Source organism: Lissotriton vulgaris, unplaced genomic scaffold (genome assembly GCF_964263255.1).
Source record: "Lissotriton vulgaris unplaced genomic scaffold, aLisVul1.2 SCAFFOLD_2563, whole genome shotgun sequence".
Lineage (NCBI taxonomy): Eukaryota > Metazoa > Chordata > Amphibia > Caudata > Salamandridae > Lissotriton > Lissotriton vulgaris.
The window spans coordinates 312,120-333,233 of NW_028249065.1; the positions used below are offsets into that span (position 1 = coordinate 312,120).

The following is a 21,114-nucleotide window of genomic DNA, read 5'->3' on the forward strand; positions in this document are numbered from 1 at the left end:
TAGGGCAACGTTGGAGCCTCTCTGGGCTCAAAGAACCACCACTGTGGCACTAGCGAACCTCTCTCAGGCTCTTAAACCAATAAGGGTGCTGCTGAACCTCTCAGGGCTCCTAGCAACAAAAGGTGCAGCCTCGCTGGGCTGTGGGGTCCCTCTCTCTGGGGACCCAAAGCAATGATGTTTGCCAAGAGCCTCACTGGGCTCTAACTCGACTGGTGCCCCCGGGGCACCTCGCGGCTCCAAAAACGCGGAGATGCTCTCTTGAAGCCCTCGTGGCTTCACTTCGCACTGTAGCGCTATCTCGCGCTACCAGGAAGGGGGGGGGGGCGGACACCGACAATGCGTCCCGGCGCCCCTCCCTCCAGCACTGCCGCACTCACCGGCTTCGCGCTGGGCTCCAGCGAAGGCGGGTCTCTCCCGCTGGTCCCGGGGCTCTCCTCTCCACTCGGGGAGCCTTGGGGATCCGGCCGGCAGCTTCTCTATTCCCGGCTCGGCGACGGAGGCGGGACTTCCGGTCGGCCTCTCCCGGGCCGCGCGGTGATTGGACGGACTCCCAATCACTTCCGGGTCGCCACGGGCAGCGCGGCGGCTCGCTTTTAGGCAGGCAGGCGGCTTCCCAGATGATCCGAGGAGTGGGCTCCCTCGTAGATCAATAAAACGGGCCAAAACAACGCGGCAATGAGCGGGGTGGGACCTGCGCCGCCAACTCGCCACACGGGGCGATCAGATGCCGGGTGGGCACCGGCTGTGCACACCAAGCGCTAGCAGCGCTAGCAACGAAGGGCAGGCGCTCCAAAGCGCCTCCAGGACACAGTACAGCGCTCACAGCGCTAGGGGCAAAATCCAGCGCTCTCCAAGCGCTAGGCAGGCGATTTCAGTGCTCCCAGCGCTGAAGGGCAGAGAGCAGCGCTCTCAGGCTGCAGGCAAGAAGTCCTCAGTGCTCCCCAGCACTGGAGGACAGGACAGGGCTCCAGCAGGGCTGGAGGCAGGCAGGGGGGCAAGGCTGGGCCAGAGCCAGCACACTGGGTCTCCAGGCAGGGAGACTCCCCAAGTGGCGGTCCTTCTGGCCCCAGCAGCGGCACAAGCCCCCTCTGGCAGGATTCAAAAGTAGAACATTTTCTAAGGGGACACAGCCCCTTCTTATACTAACAAATCCTTTGTTTCAGGGTGCAGGGTGGGGGGAAAACCAGTCGCAGCTGGTTCTGGAGCACTCTTGATGGCCCAACCACCCATTTCTTTCACTGGGGAGGCTAGGGTCGTTAGACACACCACAGGGGGGCGGAGCCAGCATTGTGTGGGGAAAACCCAGCCCATCCAGGACACAGGTACACTCCTCCCACACATCACTCATGCTAATCTCCCACTCACCACCGGGCAGACCCATCCAGACTTCCTGGAGCCTGGCATGCCAGCCAGCTCCAGCCAATCACGCTCCAGCACCCTCACTGCACACATATCTCAAAGTCCAGAAGTAGCACTTCCCTTCTAGACACACACATGCCGCAGACACCATCTCGCAGCATTCACTCACGAGTTTATACATACTAAACTCGAGCCTGCACTCCCCACGCATCAGGAACTACCAGGGACACACACATTCCCCATGCATTCCTATGGGAGGGCAGGCCATCCATACTACACGCACGCACTTTCACTCTGGGACTCAGGGGAAAGTGCGCAGAGACCCAAAAATCACTGACACAGGGTCACACATAAGGCAAAAAGTCTAGGGGTGAACCTGCCCTAAGGGCCAAGTCCAACAGCCGCCATGTTGAAAATACCGCGAAGGTGGCGGTCGCAGTCCCAAATGTTTATTTAGATTGCCTAGCCACCAATTGCCTCCAAGACAACCGGAGAGCCTTCCTTACTCCATTTGGGAATGAAACTGGACCTCTGCTTCGGAATACTGCTTGTGAGCGAGTAGGGACCATCCTGACAGTTGGTTTTCAAACAGATAAAAAAGGCATTGTCATTAACAATGCCAATAGCTTAAACTTTCACAAATGTGAGACCTATTGCATTGCAAATGCTTGTTTACTTTCAGTGAACAATGTGTCAGTAGTCCTATGACAATTTCTAATCCTGTTGGGAAACAGTCGTATGTTCAAGTCACAGCTGGAGGAGAACGGAGGCGAGGTAGAGCCTTAAGATAGCTTTAAAGTGCTTCATTTAGGGCAGTGGGGCCTACTGTCGCTCATTTGTGGAGACCAACACTTATTTTTCCTGATCAGACTTTTGCAGAGAGCAAGAGAGAGAAAAACACACTAACAGGAAAGAAAGAGGAAGAGCAAAGCAGAAACTTCGTCCCGAGGGGTGAAAGCAAGAACCTGCCAGAGTCAGATAAAGGGGGAGGGAGGGTCTGGCAGTGGATTAAAGTGGCATTAGAGGAATTCAAGCCTGTTCATTCTTGGTATTGGGTGCGCTGACAATCTGAAAGAGACACGTTAGTGATAGATTCCTTATCTTAGATTATCCCCAGGCGTCAGACTGGATCCGGAAACTTTTGCGTAGCAGTACCCTTGCGCGTCGGTAGGCGTCGTCTGCGGCTCCGCGTCCGTCGTCGTGGGCGCCGTGATGACGTTGGAGTACTTAGAAGCCGCCTCCGCGTGCTGACATCAGTTCTTCTTTTTTCCGCGCCAGCCAGCGCAGATCTGGAAAGAGCAGCTACCCTAGTCAATTTTTGATTAAGTTTTTTGGTGATCTTTTGATCCATTTCGAAGTCTGTACGACTCCAACGGTGCCTGTAGGGATGCCCGGCTTCAAGCATTGCGACGAGTGCGACCGTACCATGTCGGTCACGGATCCCCGCCGCCTGTGCCTGACGTGTTTGGGCGTCGACCATGACGACGAGGCCTGCCCCGACTGTCGGGCCCTTTCGAGGAAGGCCAGGCGGGAGCGGTCCCGCAGGCGGCTCGAACTCCGGCAGTGGGCCCCGCGCCGTGTGAGGTCCCGGTCCCACGGGAGGTCGAGGGACAGGTCGCGGGGACGGAGCCGTCACAGCTCCGGGAGTCGACGCCACTCCTCCGGGTCCAAGTCGTCAGGTAAGAAGCATAAGAAGTCAAAGAGACATCATCGCTCTTCTGACTCCCCCCGACGCTCGCGCGATGCGGCCGGGGGTTCGGGTGACACCGCCCACGCGGCTCCTCGGGAGTCGCGGGCGTCGCGTCCGGCCCCATTCCCTCCGGTCCCTGGGCTGAACGCGATGCCGGAGGAGATTTTGCGTTTCCTCATGGCCATGAGGTCCCTTTCTCCTCCGACGGGTTCCGCATCGAGTTCGGGCCCAGCGAACCCGTCTGGGGGCCCTAGTGGGTCGTGGGCTTCGACCCCGACGCCGTTGGGTGCTTCGGCCCCGATGCAACCGGCGCCTTCGGGCCCGGCGCCGCAGGGCTCCACGATCCCGACACCGCCGGTGCCGATCTCGACGCCATTTGGAGATTTTAGCTTTTACGAGCCAACTTCATACAATTACGACCCTGAATCTCAGGAGATGAGGGATGAGGAGGATTGGGAGGGGTCTGAGGACCCTCTGACCAGGGAGTGTCAGTCTAACATGGACTGGGCAGGAGACCTTGGGGAGGCCAGTGGCCTGGACACCTCTCCAGACACTGGATTTGTCTCTCCTCCTACCGTGGCTTCGGAGGAGGGAGCTACCTATGGTGTGGTGTTGGTGGGCTGCCAAGGCCTTGGGCCTTGAGCTCCCCGTCGCGGCCGTGAGGACTAACCTCCTCACTGAGGTCCTTAAGCCGCAGTCATGCTCCATGGAGCCTCTGCTGCCGTTTAAAGAGGCCTTGACTGACGTTCTTTTGGGCACTTGGTCCAGGCCCGCTACGGGTTCGCCCGTAGATAGGAACGTGGCCAGACGCCAACCCCCGGCTCCGGGCGACCCATGTTTCCTGTCCTCCCACCCCACCCCCGAGAGTCTGGTCATCCAGGCCTCTAATTCCCAGACCGCATTCCCGACGGCCCCGCCGGACAGGGAATCCAAGAGGTACGAGAACTATGGCAAGAAGATCTTCTCGTCCCTTAGTTTGGTACTGCGGTCTTCCAACACCGCATGCCTCTTGGGCCGCTACACCCACTCTCTGTGGGAGACGGTGGCGAAAGTGCTGCCAGAGTGCCTGTTGGAGGTACGGGCCAAACTCGGCCAAGCCCTTGTGGAGGGCCGGGACGCAGCCAAGTATTCCATCAGGTGTGGGCTGGATACTACTGACTCGCTGGGCAGAGCGATGGCTACGACGGTGGCGGTAAGACGCCACGCCTGGCTGAGGTCCGCCAATTTTTCGGCAGATGTCCAGAACACTATGATGGACATGCCGTTCGATGGCCGTCGCCTCTTTGGCGACAAGGCAGACCACGCGCTTGAGCGCTTTAAGGACTCCAGGGCTACGGCCAAGTCCTTGAGCCTCTCGGCTTCGCGCCAGCAAACTGGTGCCTTTCGCTCCTTTCGTGGCCAGGGAAGGGGCGCCCCCACACGTGCCGCCAGCCACTCGCCGCAAACTGTCGTCCAGCGCGGCGGCGGCTGTGGAAACGGCCGTGGAGGCGGTCGGGGACCCAGGCGGAGTCAGTCCACACCTGCCCCCGCGGCATCCACCTCTAAACCCTCCTAGTCCGTGCTTTTCGGCCCATGTGACGCCAGTGGGAGGCAGGGTTCGCCATCACCTCTCTCACAGGCACACTGTCACTTCGGACAGGTGGGTGCTGCAGATCGTCCGAAGGGGCTACTCCCTCCCCTTCGAGACGACCCCTCAAGCCATGCCACCGCAACACCACCGCGTATCGGGGGATCACTTGTGGCTCCTGCAGGAGGAAGTTTCAACCCTCTTGGCCAAGGGGGCCATCAAGCGCGTTTCTGGACCAGAAGTAGGACGTGGTTGCTACTCCCACTACTTCCTGGTACCCAAGAAGTGCAAAGGGGGCCTACGTCATATCTTGGATCTGAGGAACGTCAACGGCTTCCTCCGGAAGGAGAAGTTCAAAATGCTGACACTGGCTCAGGTCCTAGCTGCCCTAGACCCAGGAGACTGGATGGTAGCGTTGGACTTGCAGGACGCGTATTTCCACATCCCCGTCCTGCCGGCCCACCGGCGTTACCTGCGGTTCACGGTAGGCCACGAGCACTTTCAGTTTACCGTGCTCCCCTTCAGCCTTACCAGCGCCCCATGGGTGTTCACGAAGGTGATGGCGGTGGTCGCAGCTCATCTGCGCAGGTTAGGGGTGTCAGTCTTCCCCTACCTAGACGACTGGTTGTTGAAGGCGGGCTCGCCCCAGACAGTCGTCAGCCACCTCCAGACTACGGCGGATCTCCTGCGCAAGCTGGGATTTTCCATCAATGTGCCAAAGTCACACCTGTGCCCCTCTCAGAAGCTCCTTTTCATCGGAGCGGTTCTCGACTCGGCGCAGTTTCGGGTTTACCCGCCCGAACAGCGGGTTCGGGATATACAGGCTCTGATTCCGATCTTCAGGCCTTTATCCCGAGTTTCGGTCAGGTTGACGCTGCGGCTTCTGGGGCTGATGGCCTCCTGCATCCTTCTGGTGCATCACGCGAGGTGGCGGATGCGGGCTCTGCAGTGAGACCTGAAGTTTCAGTGGGCCCAGCATCAGGGCAACCTGTCCGACCATGTCCTGATCTCGGAGGGCACTGCGAGACCGCTGCAGTGGTGGCTCACGGACCGCGATTGGGTCAACGGCAGATCCCTCTCCTTTCCCCAACCGGAGCACGTAGATGTGACAGACGCGTCCCTCCAGGGCTGGGGAGGCCACTTGGGAGAGGTGGAGATCAGAGGACTCTGGTCTCTGGCGGAGTCCCGGCTCCATATCAATCTGTTGGAGCTGCGGGCGATTCGTCTGGCACTGAAGGCATTCCTCCCGTCTGTCCGAGGGAGTGCAGTGCAAGTGTTCACGGACAACACCACCGCCATGTGGTATTGCAACAAACAGGGCGGAGTGGGGTTGTGGACCCTTTGCCAGGAGGCTCTACGCCTCTGGCAATGGCTGGAACATCAGGGCGTGACTCTGATGGTTCAACACCTGGCTGGTTCTCTGAACCCCAGGGCGGACGAACTCAGCCGTCGGTGCTCGATGGATCACGAATGGCGTCTGACTTCGGACGTGGCGCAAGGCCTCTTTCTGCGATGGGGAGAGCCTTGGTTAGATCTATTCGCCACCGAAGAGAACGCGCAATGTCATCAGTTCTGCGCGTTGGAATTTCCAAGGCGGCGCTCGCTCGGAGACGCTTTTTGTCGTGAGTGGAGCTGCGGTCTGTTGTACGCCTTTCCGCCTATGCCACTTCTGCCCAGAGTGCTGAAGAAGATCAAGCGCGACCGAGCACAAGTCATCCTTGTGGCTCCCGACTGGGTACGAAGGTACTTGTATCCCGAGCTACTCAGTATGTCAGTCGATCCCCCGGTTCGTCTGCCTCTTCAGGAGGACCTTCTGTCGCAGCAGCAGGGGACGGTCCTCCACCCGAACCTGTCCAGTCTCCACCTCCATGCTTGGAGATTGAGCAGCGACAGTTGAGGCCATTTGACTTGCCTCCTGAAGTTTGCAACATCATTCTGGCAGCCAGGCGTCCCTCCACAAAGTCGGTATAATCCTGCGGGTGGAACAGATTTGTGGCATGGTGCACAGCAAAGGCTGTGGATCCCCTCAATGCCCCTCTTTCTGAGGTTCTCCTCTTTTTTCTCTCTCTTGCCCAGCACGGCTCTGCTCTGGGCACTGTCAAGGGCTATCTTTCAGCTCTTTCAGCCTTTCTGAGGCTGCCTGACCAACCTTCTTTGTTCAAGTCCCCTATCGTTAATCGATTCCTGAAGGGCATCACTCATACGTTCCTCCCTGTTCCCTTCGTGATGCCTCAGTGGGACTTGAACCTGGTTCTTACGTTTCTGATGTGCGCTCCCTTTGAGCCACTTCACAACTGTCCTCTTCGCCTTCTTTCTTTGAAGACTGCCTTCCTGGTAGCCATCACCTCTGCCAGGAGAGTGAGTGAGCTCCAGGCTCTATCCTGTAAGCCTCCTTTCCTTTCAGTCCATCCGGACAAGGTTGTGTTACTGACAAGGCCCTCCTTCCTACCCAAGGTGGTCACAGCCTTCCACATTGGCCAATCCATCACGTTGCCCACCTTCTTTCCGCCTCCGCTCCCCTCGAGAGAGGAGGAGCGGCTCCATCGTCTGGACCCAAAACGTGCGCTCTCATTTTATCTGAATCGCACACAACAGTTCCGGGTGGATTATCAACTCTTTGTTGGGTACGCGGGCGCTAAGAAAGGGAAAGTGGTGCACAAGCGGACCATCTCCCGGTGGATTATCTTGTGCATCCAGGCGTGTTACTCCTTGGCTAAGAAGGAACCCCCTGTTGGGCTGAGGGCTCATTCCACTCGAGCCACGGCCACTACAACTGCCTTGTGCCGAGGTGTGCCCTTGCAGGACATTTGCCAGGCGGCTACGTGGGCCTCGCTGCACACGTTTGCAAGACACTATTCCCTGGACAGTCAAGTCCGTAGGGACGGCTACTTCGGCCGTTCCGTCCTCCAGGACTTTCTGGTGTGATTATTGGTTCGCAGACCCACCACCACGGGGATGGTATTGCTGGGGTATCTATTCTAAGGTAAGGAATCTATCACTAATGTGTCTCTTTCAGATGCACAAGTTACTACTTGTGTAACGATATATCTGTAAGAGACATTAGTTAGTGATAGATTCCTTACCGACCCACCCATCCTCCCCGTTCTGCGAACCGATATCTAGGGTTAAGGTCATCCCCTTTCAGGGCCCTAGTTTCATGGCACCAGTGTTGGTTTTTGTCATGGCTCTGCGCTTCTGGCGCGGAAAAGCTGTGGCTAAGAACTGACGTCAGCACGCGTAGGCGGCGTCTAAGTATTCAGACGACGTCATCACGGCGCCCACGACGCCGACGACGGACGCGGAGCCGCAGTCGACGCCTACCGACGCACAAGGGTACTGCTACGCAAAAGTTTCCGGATCCAGTCTGACGCCTGGGGATTTTCTAAGGTAAGGAATCTATCACTAACTAATGTCTCTTACAGATATATCGTTACACAAGTAGTAACTTGTGCTTTAATAGCTCTGCTGGGCTTCTGGGCAGCCCTTTGGGGATTGGACCTGGCACTCATTATTTTACAAATTAGCCACTGCACTGGTGTCGCGTGATGAATGTACCCAACAGCATTGGTCGAATGTGAAATGTGTACATCAAGAATCTATCCCGTGTTCTTTGTCACCTAAATCTGTAGCATTAAATAGAAAAGAGTGCATTTGCTTGAAATGTTAATTGGTGCCTGTCGTGGAATTTACATTCTGTCCACCCACAAGTTAGTAGATTCCTCTCTCTTTTTTTCAGAAAATGACATCTTTTTTTAGTAGAAAAATATATATATATATATATCAGAATAACTTAAAGGACTTGAAATATTTTGTAATAGATGCTGTTCCGGCTTCAAAAAAAAGGGGCGACAGGGACAAGAAACTCCGGCAGCTATAGAGTCAATATATCTTACTCTTAGATACCAAGATTCCGAAAGGCCTCAACACAGGGGAGGATCTTTACAATTTTTTATAGGGGTTTGTAATCTGTAGTGTATTATTGAGATTCAGCATGGTATTCGATCTTTTCTATGGGACGGGCTTGTCACTTAACCCCTTCCACGCTGATGACGAGCTGGGCTCGTCATGGCGTAGCCTCCTCGCACGCTGATGATGAGCCCAGCTCGTCACGTAACATGCGCTTCTAAAAAATCTCAGCGTACGAGCGGAATTCCGCTAGCGCGCATGAGGATAATATAGTTTATATTTAATGAATTTCTGAGCCTATATTGTTTTCGATCTCTCTGTTTTTCTACTGCTGCTATTCTAATTCTTATTGTATTTTAGTCTTTTTTACTGGGTGGTTTTTATTGAGATCCTTTTTATGCCTCGTTTTTATCTTGATTTTTAACTGGTTTTACTAGATTTCTAGTTTTACTGATTTTAGGTTTGGTGAAATTGAGGTGTAGGGATTGGGTACTGATCGTTCGGTTGGAGACTATATATGATATTTACTGATGGGTTGATGTTATTATCCAGAATTCGAGGATTCCTTTATTGTCATATCTTCTGTTTTATTGACAATACTTTTTCACTTCTTATTTATTGTATTTCAGATTCTAATATTACAATAATGTCTTGCACTTGCACTTTATTAAGCACTCTATAACTATTGTGTTTGGCGTTCTTCACGCTAGTTTGCTTTTTATCCAGGATGTTGTATCGTCTGGATTTAGATATGGATTTATGCATAAATGTTTATTTATAATTTTTTCACAGGTTTCACCTTTATATATTGTATTTCAGATTTAGTTGTGTTCCTTATATCTAACACAGGAGTGCATTTCTAACATGAGGGATTTCTTTATTGTTATTGCATTGTATTGGGCATTTGCCCTGTATTTTAAATTCAAATATAGGATTTATATATAAATGTTACAAATAAAATAGTTGACACTTTTTAATATGTGAAATGACATTTAACGTTTAGTGAAAGTGTTCTAGTATACTGTCAACTATAAATCCCATATTAATGTTTTGTCACTGTCTATGAAAGTAGGAGCAGCAATTAATCAATGTTTCAGTGAATAAAGCACTTTAAACTATGAAGTCCTGTAAGTGGTCCGTACCTGTTTTTCGACTTGATGGTCGTTTTCAGGATCGTGGAATATATATATATATATATATATATATCTAGATAGATAGCTATCTCGCGCTACCAGAGCACAAGGAAGTTGCAGGAAGGTATTTAGTGACTTGACGCTTTTCGACAGCACGGTCTTTGTCAATATATATATATATATATATATATATATATATATATATATATATATATATATATATATATATATATATATATATTTTAACTAATAAAATTATGTCAAAAAATGTTTTTTAGTTGATATATATATATATATATATATATATATATATATATATATATATATATATTTATCAACTAATAAAATGATGTCATTTCTGCAAAAAAAGAGATACTTTATATTTGCTTGAGATGCTCAATGGTGCCTGTCGTGGAATTTACATTCTGTCCACCCACAAGTTAGTAGATTCCTCTCTCTTTTTTGCAGAAAATGACATCATTTAAAAATATTATTTCATTTTTTTTGTTGAAAGATATATATATATTTCAACTAAAAAAACGATGTAATTTACTGCAAAAAAAGAGAGAGGAATCACTTGTGGTGGACAGAATGTAAATTCCACGACAGGCACCATTGAGCATCTCAAACAAATATATATATTAATTATTAAAGGGAAGCACATTCTGAACCATAAGAGTAGGACTTGTGCTGTCTGGATTACACATCCCACCATGGCTCAACCAAATAAACAAGGGAACTGTGAAGGGGGATTAGGAATAGAATCTGAGCAAGCAGTAACACATTGTGAGACGCTCATGGCCCTCAAAGCATGAATGGCATGTCCTTTTGGTATTCAGTAGTAATATGGCTCCTGATTTCAGATGTGACTGCTGAGGTTTGTGTGTGTCAAATTGAAGGTGCTCCAACGAGTTGCTTGCTAGGATTGAATAGAAAATACAGTGCTACGAAACGGAAAATAAAACTAGGGATACGTTATTATGGTTTAACTCTTTGTAGGGTGCATTTATCACAAATCCCAGTAACAGGTTTATAACTGTATACATTGTATTTTCGGTGTACATCTAAGGTTCTGTCTTCTAACAGCTAATTCTCTTTACAGAACGCTTGAGGAAAATGTCTACAAAATCGCGCTCTCCCTGGCTCATCGCTATAATGTGCCACTTTGGGAAGTTTATATGACACATTTGGAGTTTCTTTTCACGGATAGCGGGTATGTTTTTCATGTTAAGAATTTCTGAAAGAATGATAACTTCTTTTTGCTGATTTTTCACAGATTTGTGGTGTCTGTGTTGGAAAACAGCCATCATATAACTGTCTATGTTAGATTCCATTTTGTGATTATTCCAGTTCTTATTCAGTGCCTCTCTGCTGCTGTTTCATAAGCGCTTCAGCCTGTCAATGACCTGTTAAAATGTTAGTTGAGTTGTGAAAATAATTAATGAAGTGTAGTTTGCAGGGTGAGGTCCTTATGTTTTCATTGTAAAATGATTTGATAACAAGAATTGATAAATTAGTAATTGAGTGTATCTTGCAGCCCTATGGTGTAGTATCTCCCATCTTCAGGTATAAAGTAAGGTTGTCTTTATATCCTTGTAAATGTGATTTTGAATGTAGATTTTGCCCTCACTTCCGGACAAAGACCACCCATCTCAATATCATTGGACAGTTACTTGAAACCAGTACCAAAGGTCTTTCCATAATTCCCCGGGGTGCAAGTTATGCATAGTTTATCCATAACTGGCCAATTTCAGTTTTTTTAGGATTTGTTTTGTCCCTATAACTCCACTTTAACTCTGTTTTTTCACTGACGATCTCAGCCTTTTAAAACGTATGTTAGGGTCTTATAACCAAAGCTTAACCATAACTTTACTTTATCCTTCATTGTTTCATTGTTGGTTACCATGCCTGATTCTAAGTGTGATTACATGCGGTATCTTAATATTAAAGTCCCTTGATGGTTTCTTCTTGAACGTTTTGAAGCTGTGGGAAAATGTGAACACTCTGACGGTTGCATAATCCAGGGGATGCTGATTTAATTGTATATTAAAGAATAGTAACTACAAACCAGATATTAGACTACAGAATCCAAGCTACGAATGCTAGAATCAGAAAGTATCATTTCTTTAGAAAGTAAACTTTCAACATGGCTTAATTCGGATGAAGAACTGAGTACCCATTATTCTTGATGGGTCTTGTTACAACTGGGGCCACAAGTGTTTGACCTCTATCTGAAAATTATCAAATAATGGATGCAACTGTTTAGAAGCATACATGCATAATGGGCTGTGATAAGATCTATATGTTAGAAATTCTATATTAAGTCTCTTCTCTTGCATAATATTTACTATATAATATTTTGTTGGATAGGTAGTTTTTTGGGCATATTTTTGATGTTTAATTTGATAAATCAGTGGCTTTGATATGCATGAAACCAAGACTATGAAATAATATGATATAATGTTACAAGGCATCTGTGTTCGAGATTTGACCGAAGTTACACACTAATGATCATGTTACGCCCCAAGTTACTGTTGGCACCTAGAGGGTGAGAACAACAGACAATAATGAATAGTATTTACGCTAGATGGATTGGCAGGGTCCTAAAAATTACGAAACACTAATATATGCTTTCATTTTAATTTGTTATATTCCGTACAGTTGCATATGACATTTATTGTGGTTCCATCACAGGAACAATAAGGTATACAAAGAATGCCCACATAAGTGTGTTTTAAGGAATGGAAATATGGATACCTGCGACAGGACAACGCAAGAATGGAAATACATTTGCAACAATGCAGTTTTTCATGAAGCTTGAAGTAGCCTTGGTCTACCTCACACTTTAATCGAAAGGACAGTGATGTCTCTGATCAACGATATGGTAGTGTCACGTGTCATATAATAAATAAGGGTTTAATGAAGAACATGTAGTCTTCCTCTTTCAACCAATGTCAACAGAGTTGTATGGCATTGCCTTCTTTTTGTGTCTAGTCATCACCAACCATGCTTTCTATGAAGTTATGAAATCTGGCAATCGTGTATGAGGAAGGTCCAGTTTAAGCTGGAATCGTGTTAAGTTTTTGCCATCCTTCAATGAATTAAAATCTAATAGAGAAGATACAATAACCTCTGTATACTGGTGTTGCCTTTTCATCGGTGACTGGAGGAACCATCTAAATATATTTCTGATGGATACTTCTAATGTTAGATTCCTCACCTCTAGAATAATCCCCAGGTGCCAGTTTGCATCTAGACGTTTATCACAGCAATGCTTCTGCACACCAATGGGTGGTGTCATGTGGCTCCACGCTGACCTCATCCTGCCCTGGAAATGATGGAGTGGAGCCGGTATAGGTACCACCTGTGCATGCTGACATCATTTCCTTTCTTTCTGCACCTTCAGATAAGGATCAAGAGCTCCACTCTTCCGTTTCTTGTTATCTTTTTGACAAAAGTTTTCAATATTTTTCTACAAAACTTTAAACAAGTGTGCAAGGGAAATATATCCTATCTGAAAACTACAGGATTTAAGCCATGAAGGGACTGTCACAAACCTCTGTGACAGACCCCCACATGGTATGCTTTGGTGTTTGGGCTCAGGACACCACGCCAAATCTTGTGAGAAATGTACTCTCATGAACCCAAAGCCAATCCTGGAACATAAAGTAAAGCTGCACATCAGAGTCTGACTCCGAGCCAAATTTGCCTCAGCCACAAACTGTTACGTCTGGAATCTCCTCTGATTCGCCCTGTTCCCATTCAGTGTGATTGTGGCAGAACACTACCTCTGCCACCCTCAGGTACTCCATCAGCTGTTTCATTCAGACTCTGATCAGAGCCAGCCACCATTTGAAGTTGACAGTGTTGACGATGGAGATGTGTTAATCCCTCACTATGATAATGACAATTTGTATATTGATGTGAAGGAGGCCAGTGGCCTTGATACTTCCCCTAACACTGGGTTGATATCTCCCCTGGAACACCAACAGAAGAAAGTGCTGCCTTCGCTGTGGTCATTAGACATGCCGCGGAGGTTTTGGACCTACAACTTCCCCCTGTGGAGGTCAAAGCACATGTCCTGACAGACATCCTGCAAGCTGGGCAGACTTCCTCTAAGTTCCTCTAAGATGTGGACTCTGATAGCCTGACTCAGCATTTCATTCCTGAGAGCAAGGTGAACCCAAACTCTTTCCCTGCCCATCTCCAGACAGAGTCAAAATGGCTTGAGGCATTCAGGAAAAGAATGCTCTCATCAGCCAGCCTATCTCTGAGGTCAGTCAGCACCAGCTGTTTGCTTGGCCACTATATGCATGCCCTTTGGGATATGGTCAATGACATCTTACCGGTACTTTCTGAAGTCCGCCTGGCCTATTTGGTGCAAGCCATTCAAGAAGGCCAGGATGCGGCGAAATATTTTCATTCGGTCTGGCTAGTACACCACTGATTGCTTAGGCAGAGAAATTGGTACCAGCCTGTTACTCCATTACCATGCTTGTATGAAGTCTACTGGTTTATCTGAGAATGGCCATGCCTCCCTTAAGGATTTTCCATGTCACATGTCTCTCATGCTTGGTGGAAAAGCGAATCTTCTCTGGAAAACTTCAGGAAGAGTCGAGCCATGGCACATTCCTTGGATATTTCTGCTCCTACCAGGCAATTTTGTCAACAACCCCGCACCTTTTGGGAATTCTAAAGAGGTTTGGCATACAGACAATGCTAGCTAGCCCCCCTAAACACACTGACCCCCGCTGCCACAACAAGCACTGCGATCCTTTCAGGGTAGGGGATGAAGAATCTGAGAGGCAACATCCTGGTCCACAGGGGCAATGATCCTCTCGTCCCCCATCCCTGCTGCAGCACCCTCCCAAGTTGCTTTAGCCAGCCCGTAGCGGCTCATGACCACCTAGTAGGAGCCAGGATCCCACACTTTCTCCAGTGGTAGCAACAGGCTGAAATCAGATAGTTGTCCAATGGAGCTCTGCCCTTCTGTTGCTTTTCAGCCTCTCCACATTAGTGCAGAATTTAGAGCCCGACCCGGCCATTTAATTTCAGGAAGCGTAGGCTCTCTTGTTCAAAGGCGCCATAGAGAGGGTGCCTTCCTCGGAAACAGAGACTGCATGTTATTCCTCCTATTTGCTACTGCTGAAGAACGGAAGCATTCGTCCTTTTTTAGATCTTTTTGAATGCCTTTCTGCAGAAGGGCGCATTAAGAATGTTCATGTTGGTTCAAGTTCTGTCTGCCTTGGATCTGGGATACGAAATGATAGCCCTAAACCTGCAGGATGTGTATTTTGATTTATCCTTCGTGCAGTCTCTCAGACATTACTTGTGTTTCAAGGTAGCCCAGGAGCATTTTCAACTTGCTGTGCTCCACTTTGGCATTCACTAATGTGATAGCAGTGCTTGCCGCACATCTTCAGAGATTGAGGATAGCAGTTTCCCCTACCTTGGTGACTGGCTGTTGAAGACGGTCCTCCACAGTCAGTCGTAGACCACCTCCAGACAAAAAGGAACCTCCTCACAATGTTGGGGACTACCATCAATGTTCCAAAGTCATCCCAACTCATTTGCAGAGGCTCCCTTTCATTGGAGAAATTCTGAATATGGTTCAGTTTTGTGCCTTTCCTCCATCACCACGAGTCTAGGACTATGATCCGGATGTTTCAGCCTCGGTCCACAGTGTCTGTGAGAATGACTCTGAGGCTTCTTCCCTATTGTGCTTCACGATCCTGCTCGGCTGTAATTTCATGTGGCACATGTAGGCTCTGCAGTGGGATCTGAACCCTTAGTAGGCCCAGCATCAAGGGAACTCCTTGGAATCCATACATGTTGCGGAGGAGACTACAAAAGATTTGCAGTGGTGGCTTCTTGACAATTTTTCCATCAGCAGACCCCTGTCCCTCCCTTCCTAACGCATAGTTATTGGTGGTGATGGATGTGTCACTGCTAGGATGGTGAGGGCATGTGGGAGGTGAAAATTAGGACTTTGGTCCCTGGCGGAAACCTAACTCCACATCAAAGTGTTGGAGTTGTCGGTCATCAGCTTGATGTTAAAGTACTTCCTGCTGTCCATCAAGAGGAGGCTGGTGCATGTTCTCATGGACAGCACCAGGCTCTATGCCTTGAGTTGACTGAACCGTTAGGGAATATTCCTGGTTGTGAGATCTTTGAATGTCAGGGTGGTCGAACTCTGGAGGTGGCACCTCTTGGAACATGAATGATGTCTACATCCTGAGGTGGTGCATGGACTCTTCCAACAATCCTGGTTAGATATTTTTGCCACTGCCCAGAATGTGCAGTTTCACAACTTTTGCCCGCCGGAGTTCCCAAGAAGGCTCTCTCTCTCTCTAGGAGATCCATTGAAACTAGAGTTGAGCACCGGACTCCTGTACACCTTTCCACCACTACCTCTCTTGGCTCCAGTACTTAAGATTGGGAACAACTAGGTAAATATATCTCAATCGCTCAGGTTGTGTAATGTCATGCTTGCCCCCAACAACAGTCATAACTTGGGGAAGACAATCAGATTTATGTTACTTTGGAAGAAATATTTGTAGTGCAAAGGCAAATTGCAGCTTGATTGATAGATTTTCAGGAGCTCCTGCAGAAGAACGGGGTTAGTCGTCCTGTTCAAAGTGACTATGTATTTCTCACCTCTGCCCTCCTTGTTCCAAGTCTCAGTGGAAACCTCTCTGAGGTTAATAGAGACTTTTATGTTATGGTCTAGAGCGACTGTTCCTTCATGCCGCACATAAATGCCTCTGCCAAGCACACTAACCTATCAGTGCCAACTCCATGGAGTTGTCTCCGTTATCCACTGCCTATGCCTTGTCATAGTTACTTCACAGCTGTACTGTAACATCATCTAGCATGAGCTCATCAACATGAATTTGTCCATACTCCAAAGAGCAGAGAAACGTGCTGCTCAGTCCATGTTAGCTGTCAGCAACTAGACCACATGATGCCCATGTTGACAGTCCTGCACGGCTGTTAATCAGAAAGGAAACTCCCCGCGCCTGCCTCATAAGGTATTGCACGCTAACCCCATCATTCTCCTAACCCTTTAAGTCGACCACTTAGTCTTAGAGGATACCCACATAAGCTTCCACTAATCCAGATAAAAAAATTCAAAAGGTGAATCTTGCATGTCCTGTGTTCTACTTTCTGCAGGGCCGTTCCTGCACACCAGAGACGTGAGCATGACTGTCGAAATGTTTTCCTATGAATTTAAGCCCTATCTCTCACCTGTCTCATTTTCCTTGGATCTTTGGGTTTATGCGCAGTGAACAACAGGCGATGTTGTTAATCTGCAGTGGGAGACCCTGTGTTTCTTTTTTAATAGGGCTGCATAATCTGGGCATGCCGTTCTAATTCTCTCATGCCTTGGCTCTTTCCCAGTCTCATTTGTGCTACTCAGGTCGTAGGGAACTGCAACGCGATAATTCAAGGCTGTTTACAGACTAAGAGTGTCCATAAATGTTAACTTACCCATTGCACCGATGTGGACATCTTTGTAAGCCAACATTTCAGATGCGAAAACATTGTCCAGAAACTCGAGCTATCTAAATGGGAAGTGAAAGGGACCGAATGTGGCATTCTTTGCAGTAAGGAGGGGACTCCCATGCCTGATAGCGTAGCATGCTGTGGTTATGATTGCGTTGGTATACTCTCACACTTACTTCAGTGCAGTGAGGGATATTTGAAGACACCGAGGCTGAAGTATGTTGTTGGGATAGCTGCCAAGAGTTCGTAAGTACATGTACTCTCCTCAGGAGCGCGTTAATTTATTGAGAGCAATAAAAGGCCGTATCATAGGTCTGTCTGATCCTGTTTTAATTCCTCTGAGAACATGTCTGTCTGTCTTTTCACCCAGCGCCGAACAAGAACATTTAATTAGAAAAGCTTCTCGTGATTGTGCCCAAAAATAAATTGCAGTTAGCTCCTATGTTTCATTCCTTTACGGAAGTATGCTTTTGAATCCGCGTTGATGAGGCTGAACTTGGCTGTTATGATAATGTTCTCGTTACAAATGGATTGGTGTCAGAGCGTGTTAAGAATTGACACTTGGGGAGCCCGTTACAATGGACTATTGATCACAAAACTCTATAAAGGTTGATTTTGGCCTGAAATTGAGGGAATGAAGCCTTTTGTATGTTTGTCTTCTTTGCCATTAAGGCAGTTTAATTCTCAGTTTGACAAGATAATTAAACTAAAGTGCTGAGCAAGGAAAACTAGGAGCTGAGAAGCCTATAGTGTGCTCCTACTGAAATAAATAAACCTGCCTTTAATGAATGGAGGATGGAAAAGGGAGTGATGATTGGTAATCTTCATCTATTCTCACACTGAAGTAGCAATTGTCTTCAAACATGTTTGCATTTTTGGGATCTAAATTGTATGCGAAATCCAATAAGTTTACAATCGTATTTGGATATCTGTTATTCATTTTAATCCCCAAGCGGCTACTAGAGCCTTAGTGGGCAGCTAAAATAAGGCAACTTTACTCACAACTGGACATGTGGCCTTAGGTGTATAAATTACACAAAAGCTCCATATGCTTGATTAACAATAGTGTGAAGAAGTTAAGTGTGTGTGTTTGTTTGTAATATCTGTGTCTACAGTATGCAACAAATGTACATTCTGCATACATGCATTTCAGTTGCACGAGCAAAGGGGGCGCCACCGAGGAGAGCGGAAAGGGAATGGGAAAGACATGCAGTGCTGATTTTGATAACAAAGTGGTAAATCCTTGAAGGTTCACAAAAGTTTACAAGTCGCTCGGTTTTTCCAGATTTAGCAGTTACAAGTTGTACGGATTTTTTTAGGTGGAGGGGACTCCTCAGTTAATAAATTATCAGAGTGCTTGTTAGAACTGATGAACTGTATTGAAAGAAATTACTACAAGAAGAAGGATTAACAAAGGAGATAACAAGGTGAGTATCGGCTTGATGACTGTGGCAAAGCCTGTTTGCTCAGTGCGTTTTGTTTTGGTTTTCGTTCCAACATTGCAAACAGCCAAGTTGGAATGGTAAAGTTTCCAAACATGCACTGCGGCGCATATGCACACGTGCATAAACGGCGGTCATCTTGGTTAGCAGTTTTTTTTAACTTTGCCAATCCAACATGGACAACTGCTGTGTAAGAATAGTAAACTAAAAGTAATATATATGGCACACAGCACTTAAAGATGATACAACCAGCCCGGTAACAGTTGTCATCTGTAAAGCAATTGTTTTTAAGTCGAGCCCACCAGACTGCATAAGCTGTTAGGTTTCAAAAGACCTATTGTCACCTTACCAACAACTTACAGTGGGCTTAAAGCCTACCCTTTGCTCACCATTGATTGACTTTATTGTAACTCTCTCTTGCTTCTTATTCGATGGCTTGCCATCTCGATCTTCTGGTTTTCCTTCCTCTGGAGCATAACTTCTTTACTTGTGATCTTCCTTTGATAAGTTTTAGGGAACTACATTTTCCTGTTTGCTTAAACAAGAGTGCATGTGTTTTTCAGCTGTCTTTCGAGTCATTCCTCTGCGAGTCCAGGCCATTCAGGCAATGATTCCAATGTTTCAGGCCTTGACCTAGTTCTCAGTGAGAGCAACTCTGATGCCTCTGTCTCTTGGCCTCCTGCATCCTGCTTGTGTACCATGTCAGATGGTACATGTGTGCTCTGCAGTGGGACCTGAACCTCAGTGTGCTCAGCACCAAGGCAGTCTTCCAGGTGTTGAGGAGACTCTGAAAGACCTGCTGTGATGGTTGTTCGATTGCTGTTATACCGGCAGCAGACTTCTCTCCTTACTCCACTCAGGGCTGATGGTTTTGATGGTTGCATCATTGCTGAGTTTGGAAGGTCATCTGTGTGAGATGGAGATCAGAAAGCTGTGGTCCCTGGTCAAAACCTTCCTCCATATCAACTTGTTGGAGTTGGGAGGTATTCTATTGGCGCTGAAGGAATTTTTCCTGACCACCAAGGGATAGGCGAAGCAGGAGCTAATTCTCTTGGATAATACAAGTATTGTGTTACATTGCAACAAGCAAGGGGTCCTGGGTTCTGTTCCAGGAGGCCTTGTGTTTCTGGAAATGGCTGAATGATCGGGTCATCTCCCTGACTGCACAACACTTGACAGAAGCTTTAAAGACCTTGGTGGACAAATTTAGCCAATGTTGCCTAGCAGATTACAAATAGTAGTTGCACTCAAAAGTTGCTCTTTTTGATATTCTGTTGGGGGTTTGAGTTGAGCCAGTAATAGGGACCTCTGTGGATAGCTCTGTTTCTCACAGACAATGCCCAGCCCCTGGAGATCCGACATGCCTCCTTAGACATCCAACTCATCATAGTTTTGTGGTTCAGGCTACCTTGACCTCCGAAATGTTGATACATTTGCCGCTGTTCCTCCAGAAAGAGAGATCAGAACATGTGCCTCCTGTGGCAGGCATATTTTCACCTCTACCACTTCTGCACTTTGATCCCTTAATACTTCTTGTGTCCTTGGACGCTTCTCCCATGCATTGAGGGACTCATTGGAGCTCCTGCCGCCCTCCCTTCCTGAAGAGATTTTACATGGTAGAATGATACGTAGGCCAAATGATATAGAACAGGATCACAGCTTTATTCGTAAGATCACTTCTTGGTTACAGGTTACAAGATGTCAGTCTGATCCTTTAAAGTGCCCCACCAGGAGCAGCCTCCTCGCTGCTCAGCCCTTCCACAACTGATTCTCCCTTTCAATACAAACACACTCAACATTCTATATGACCTCATCATAGGCTGAGTAGCAAGGCAGAGAACCTATGTAGGGAGAGTGCATTGAGTAATTAGTACATTACAACACATCGAAAACATTCAAAATGTGTAAAGGTGATAAAACACACATCACAGCAAAGGAGGATGCATTAACAACAAAATGATTATACACCCCCCTGCTATAATGATCATAAAAAAATCAAATGCATGGAGATTATAAAACATATAAACAACAGTAAAGGAGGATGCATAAAACAACAAAATATTGTACACATCTCCCCCCTTATAATGATCATAAACAAAGAATGCAAGGTAAAGAAACACATTCATAAAAATTTAAAAACAGTGGATAATACCCACCCTAACTCACACCCCAAACTGCGGGTACAATACCACCACACCACGTAGAGTACCCATTGGGCCACAAACTAAGGCACAAAACTGCGGCAGAACAGGGATCTACAACCCTCAACTGCACATACTAATGACAGGACAGCTCTACCTCAAAGAAGAGGAGTAACACTCTACCCATACCAAGACAGGGTATTATAACCCAAAACACTCTTGAAACGTAATATGGATATCTTTAAACCCAACGTGCACAGCCAAATCGCACAGTCCAAACACCTCACATTAACCATTAACAGAGTATCATCAAAACCAATAAGTCAGGGAAGCAACACAAGAAGTAGTCTTCTCACGTGCGCACCCGCAA

At 47.5% G+C, this 21,114-nt stretch overlaps 1 protein-coding gene across 1 annotated transcript in view; it reads left to right on the forward strand.

Annotated features, from left to right (window-relative positions):
- LOC147663707 (NBAS subunit of NRZ tethering complex-like) overlaps window positions 1-21,114 on the forward strand; it is a gene marked incomplete at its 3' end in the record, with an annotated part of 327,893 nt that overhangs the window by 298,265 nt on the left and 8,514 nt on the right. The window contains exon 4 of the mRNA XM_086950251.1: window positions 10,758-10,868. Coding sequence (XP_086806377.1) covers window positions 10,758-10,868 — 111 coding nt within the window. The remainder of the gene's footprint in view (window positions 1-10,757; window positions 10,869-21,114) is intronic.